The 6,000-nt window shown below is 41.4% G+C and overlaps 1 protein-coding gene across 8 annotated transcripts in view; it reads right to left on the bottom strand.

Annotated features, from left to right (window-relative positions):
• Window positions 1–314: 314 nt before the first annotated feature.
• SVIL (supervillin) overlaps window positions 315–6,000 on the bottom strand; it is a 238,304-nt gene continuing 232,618 nt past the window's right edge. For all 8 annotated transcript variants that reach the window (XM_087823810.1, XM_087823774.1, XM_087823777.1 and 5 more), the window contains 4 exons: window positions 5,240–5,383; window positions 3,601–3,725; window positions 1,362–1,517; window positions 315–1,262 (listed from right to left, as the gene is read on the bottom strand). In XM_087823810.1, coding sequence (XP_087679936.1) covers window positions 1,176–1,262; window positions 1,362–1,517; window positions 3,601–3,725; window positions 5,240–5,383 — 512 coding nt within the window. In that variant the 3' untranslated portion in view covers window positions 315–1,175. The remainder of the gene's footprint in view (window positions 1,263–1,361; window positions 1,518–3,600; window positions 3,726–5,239; window positions 5,384–6,000) is intronic.

The raw sequence follows: 6,000 nt of genomic DNA, 5'->3' as shown, positions 1-6,000 counted from the left end.
CTAAATGCCTTATATATTCGATATTTAAAAAGGCACCGAGATCCTGAATTTGAGACATAGATATAGTTGTAGATAAAGAGCTTCTGTTAAAGGATGATTTGCAAAAATATGTCCTTAACATAGGACTTAGAACTAAGTTTATGGGTCAAATGGCTATTTAGTTTTATGACCTTGTAAAAATCTTGCCCTAAATGCAATTTAAAAAGCAAATACTATTTAATAATGAAATATTGGTACTAGATTAACATTTGCAAAAAACATTTTTCAGAAAGGAACATGCTTGGAATTCAATGGGAACCAATCAATTAAATTGCTGTGTTTATTCTGAAGCTTTTATTTTGGAGTCCTAGATTGCAAAATGACATGTTTAATGTTTACAATAGGCATTAGAAATTAAGATGTTTTTTATTTCTACTATTTTAGAGTAAAATTGTAGATAATGTTCCAAACCATAATCAAAAAATGCAGAGCAAACTTGTATGTATATAAACTGTACATAAAAACAAGGCACTATACATTTTGGGGAGATATTAAGGTAGAAAGGTGAACTTGCACTGATTCCATACCAGGAAGTGCACATTTTCTGTTCATTTTAGCACCGGAAGCAGCACTCAGAACAAGTAAGACCTAATGTTGAAGAAGATGTTCCAAACATGGTGAAGACACGTATTGGCCACAGAGCTAATTCCACAGAAGCAACTCCATCTACCTTTTAATATTACTTTGACACCCCCCAAAATCTTAAAAGTGAATGAATACATATTGCTTTGTTAAATACATATTTGATTTATATGGTGTTTATATAAATATATATATTTTAGAATCCACAAGCTATCAAAATAACACTTTATAAAGAGAACTGCTTAAAAAAAATCGGCAATGCGGAGCTGGAACAGGAGGGCAGTGCTGTAGCAGCCACTAAGGAGCGGCTGCTAAGCTGCACCTACGGGGTTTTTATTAATGATACCTGCTGAATTGCGGAAAGAGAGTTCCAGAAGAGTTCTCTTAAACATTTACAAAGTACACAACTCCAGGACAAGCAGTAGAGCTAATAACTTCAGGTTTTGAAACCTCTGATTAAAAAATATTTTTTAAAATACCAGTCCAAAAAAATATCCATTTTCTTGGTCCAGTGGTATTGAAAGTGACAACAGGTTCCACCAGCATCTCTCCACTCAGAACAGGCCTTTTGCTTTCTTCAGGTTCACCTGCTTCCAGGCGGGCAGTGCACTGAATTCCTCTCTTGTCATGTCTAGTGCAAACTGGGAGAATCGAGAGAAATGCCCAGCGGTTGAGGAAGAGGGCTCCCGCACCAGCCCAGAGTGTGGCTTAATTGCTACCCCACCTGAAGAAACACTTACCTCAAAGTCTTCATCAGTGAGATAAATCTCAAGCTTTAGAGGGTCCACTCCCTCAGGCAGTGGCCTGGCTAGGAGATCAGCCAGTGGATAAATGGTTTTACAGAGCTTGGCTAACACGTCTTCCACAAGGGTGATTTGATTCGAAACTTCTGTATCCTAGAGAACAGGATGGGCAGAGTGAACTCTGTGTCCCACATCTCAACGTGCTGTATCACGTGCCTGCAGATACACAACCCTGTCTGGTCTGCATGCCAGCCTGGAGACCCTCCCTCAGGGGGAAACAGGGCTCTAAAGTGGAAAGGAATTGATTTTAGGTATCTTCTCACCCTGCCCAAAGTGTCCAACAAATCCTGTCTCAGGGTTGCCTCAGAAAAAAAGATTAGGGAATTTCATCTGAGTGAATTATCACATAAGATTATTAAATTTGAAGTCTAAACACCAGAAGCATCCAAATAATGATGCTTGTTTAACAATATTTAAATATAATTAGCCTTAAAAGGAATCACACTCCCCTCCCTCCCTGGACCAGTTTCTTAATCCACAATAGAAAAAGAAGGTAAGAAAATGCATCTAGAATACGCTGGGGTTGAATCAAGACTTTTTTAAACCTCTGTGTGCATTTAATCTGAACAGTTTATTCAGGTAAATATCTTCCTCAATTAAACTGGATCCCAGATTGACTGCCTTCCTGGTAGATATCTAAAATCAGTGGGGAGAACTGGGGGGCTTTGAGCAATTCCTTTCCACTTTAGAGCCCTGTTTCCCCCCGAGGGAGGGTCTTCAGGCTGGTGTGCAGATCCGACAGGGTTGTGTATCTGCAGTGGGGGAATGAATGGCCAACAGTGCAGCAATATCTAGTATAGACTAGTGGGTAAGAGGTAGGTTTCAGAGCCAGCATGAGCCTACGACCTGGGGCAAGCTGCTTCCTGCTTCTGTGCCTCAGCTCCTTCACCGGTAAAATGGGGATAATAATATGATTAATCTTACTGGACTGTTTTAAAAATTAAAGGAGAAATCAATGTAAAGTGCTTGGAGCAGTGCCTGGCACAGAGCGAGCTCTCAGTGAATGTTCATTATTACTACAACGTGCCGACGTGAGAAGCCAACTGTTCACTGGCCAAAAGCCCATGGGCCTGTGCAAGGCGTTGCACAGTCCACCGCCAGCCCCCAGTGATCAAGAGTGAATACAAAGTGGCTATGACTTCTGGCCATGAACTTAGGCTGCAGCGACAGTGCTCCTATCCCTAGAGCTTTGAAACTTCATGAATCGCATACTTACTGTGAACAGAGCCTGCTCACTGACTGTGTTGGACAGCAGGCTGCCTGAGCCCTCCCTATGTAGATGAAGTCTGTTCGGCCACAGAGGGAGTAGAATTGGCAGTGATTCTACCATTATACAATATGAAACAGGCTCTCTCTGTGGTTAAGCAGCAGTGAACTTTTCTTGTTTAAACTTATTCAGACCTCCTAAAAAATGCACTCATGCCACCTCTGCCCTTCCCCAAAAAGTAGTGCTCCTACAGAGTAAGAAAACCAAAACGAACAGACCTACAGATCTATTACCCACCCAACCAAAACACTCTTGGAACTGCTGTTGCTAGCAATGTTAAAAACTCATAAATTAAGAAATTCTATATAGTTGCAGGAAGCTTCCTTTTTCTGTGCAGATGGAAATTATAATATTCTGGTTCACAATATTTTTTGGTAATAGAGATGCAAATAAATGCCTCATGTGATAATACCAGGTGGTTTTATAAAAGAATATTAATGAGATAGTGAGCAATACCTTATCGGGAGTGATTTACAATACATTCATTCACTTAGTTATATGCATAGGTTAATACATCTAGGAGTTACTCTGTATCTCCTTTAATACAAGGTCAATGTCTGAAACATGAGAGCTTTGTTGTGCTTCATGTGGTCCTTTAGAAGCAGATTTTTAGTGAACAGAGTGAAGAGCTTTAATTTGTGGATATCTTCAAAGTAATTAAATTCACCTTTGCTTTTCAGTTTTTTAACTTGAGTATTATACATAAAAAATTATCAAAATACTTCAATTGATTTCTCCTTAGGCTTTTCTTCTTCCTAAGCTAATTTGACATAGTCTTGTTTACATGTTGCAAATGAAAAGCCATGTTCTCATTTTGAAAATGCAATTGGATGCTTTTCCCCAAAGGAAAGTCCACCCACAAATCCAAAAGGCAGGGATCCACCTTCCCAGGGAAGGGGGCGTGCTCACCATTTCTGTTATCTCAGCAATGTCCTCTCTGTGTTCCCAACTGGGAAACATATTGGTGAACGTCAGGGGCTCCAGACCTGCGTGGATCAGGTAAGATTTGGGTGGCGGCTTCTTGATATTTTTTCCTGTGGTTACACAGAATGCAAGTGTCAGTAGACCCAGAGTGGGCCCAGAGACCCTGTCTTTCTCTGACTTCCCTTGAAATCTTTTCTTCTCTATTTGGATCTCTTGACTTCATGCTTAAAATCGAAGTTATGAGTAGTTCATAACACATGGGTGATGTTTATATAACATGTTCATTTTATGCATATGATTGCATAAAATTACATGTACTCCACCTGACTATACTGTTTGAACATAACAAAATGTGTCTGGGTCTCTGGATGGGAGAAAGCCTTTCTCCGTGCTTCTGGGTGGGACATTTCCTTCTTCCTGCAGAAATATTCCTAATGCAGCATTAAGTTCAATGAGAATTAAACAGCTAATGACAGTATTTTATATGCCACTTTAACTTAAACATTTTGTGGGAAGTTTAATAAGTTATTTGTTACTAAAGAGCTTTTCAAGAACAGAATCCATTGTATACTTAGTGACACTAAACTAATCAATAAAACCTTTAAAATTCAGGTAAGAAATTAATTATTGGCATCTTCAGTTTATATAAAAGTCCACAAATTTTAGGTGGACATTATAGTGAAAAACCATGAATTGACTATAGATATTTCCTTTTAGATATCATGCTAAAAATAATAATGAATGGTAACAAAGTTGCCACTGGCTTTCCACCCTGTTGGGGAGCTTTCTACTCCCCGACAGTGTGAGGCTGTGTGTGGAGAGTGTGCAGGTGGGGGCCTGAATATCCCACAGCATGATGAATCCTGAGTGCAGAGGATTTTAACCAGTCCAGGACATTTCGCAATATAGGTGACCCTGAACAATACAGGGGGTTGGGGTACCAACATCCCATGTAGTCAAACATCAAAATCCATGTATAACTTTTGACTCCCCCAAAACTTAGTTGTCCTTTAATATGCACAGGGTATTGATTCTAGGACCCCCTCACAGACACCATAAACTGTGGATGCTCAAGTCCCCTCTATGAAATGGTGTAGAACAATGCATACAGTAGGTCCTCCACATCTGTAGATTACCAACTGCAGATAAAAAATACTTTCCGATTCGCAGTTGGCTGAATTCCTGGATATGGAACCCATGGATATGGAGGGCCAACTGTATAGTATTGAAAAAAATCTGTGTATAACTGGACCTGTGCAACTCACACCTTTTTGTTCAAGGGTCAACTGTGCATACAACCTTTAAACTCCAGGATAACAAGTTAAATGGCTTCATAATATAAAAAAGAAAAATGAAATCTCATTCATGTTGGCAGTTGAGAATACACACATCTGAAAATCAATAAGCCTCAAAAATTAAAGGGAAAGAAAACTGGTTTTATCACTGTCTGCCAGGCTTCTTCAAGGCTGGTTGGCGCCCTTAGAAAGGGAAGGCCCGGTCTGGGACTCTGACCAAGTCTGCAGAAAAGCAGCTGAGCACCAACTTCTGAACGGATGCTGGTCACTGTACCTAAGGGGTTCCTGGCTGGCCGGTCCCCCTAGCCTGCTTCCTGCGGACGCCTCACCTCTGCAGTACTGGAGCACGGTCTCCATGGCGCTCTTTCTGTCGGAGGCCCAGCGAATGCGGGCGGAACCGGTGATCTTGTTCTCAATGGGCCACCAGCCTTGCCAGAGGTACACCTCATGGTGATTGTCAACAAGGAAAAGTGCTGTGAGGGTGAGAACAAACAACCATCAGAAGCTCCTTCATGGACACTTCCAGGCCACTCTTCCCTAAATCTAACAGGTGTCTTCCCTCCAGGCTGCCTCTGTCAGGGGGAGAATCCCCTTGGCAGTTACATTCAGGGGCAAAGGGAGGGTCTTTTGAATATTAAATCAGGAAAGGTCTCTAGGCAGAAGGAGGTGGCACTGATGGTGTGGGTCTCTTTCCTTTCCTCTCCTCATCTCTCCTCCAGTCCCTTCTCCCTGGTCTCCTCAACTGCAAACCTATCAGTGGGCCTCTAGGCATCTACAGAGTGCTAAGAATGGAAGGGATAATGCGCTTGCCACTCAAGGGGTGTTAGCACCATTTATCTCTAAAGAACATGAATGACAAGGCGAGTACTCCATGCTTGCCCTGCACTCACTGGTGTTCAAGCCCACGTATGACTGCTTCACAGGTGATGGAAGTTCATGATTTTTAGAGAGGAATGAGCCTAAATTTTGTGTTCCTCACTTTTTCTCTTCATCAAATCATCAGCCTGCTCTTACTCCACATGGCAAAGGGCTCTCACTTGCTAGCTCAGCTTGCCCTGAGTCCTAGCATACATTTCAGGATTCTGTAAAA

This window comes from Miniopterus natalensis, chromosome 1 (genome assembly GCF_054644295.1).
Source record: "Miniopterus natalensis isolate mMinNat1 chromosome 1, mMinNat1.hap1, whole genome shotgun sequence".
NCBI classification, from domain to species: Eukaryota; Metazoa; Chordata; class Mammalia; order Chiroptera; family Miniopteridae; genus Miniopterus; species Miniopterus natalensis.
This window is presented reverse-complemented; position numbering and strand designations above follow the sequence as displayed.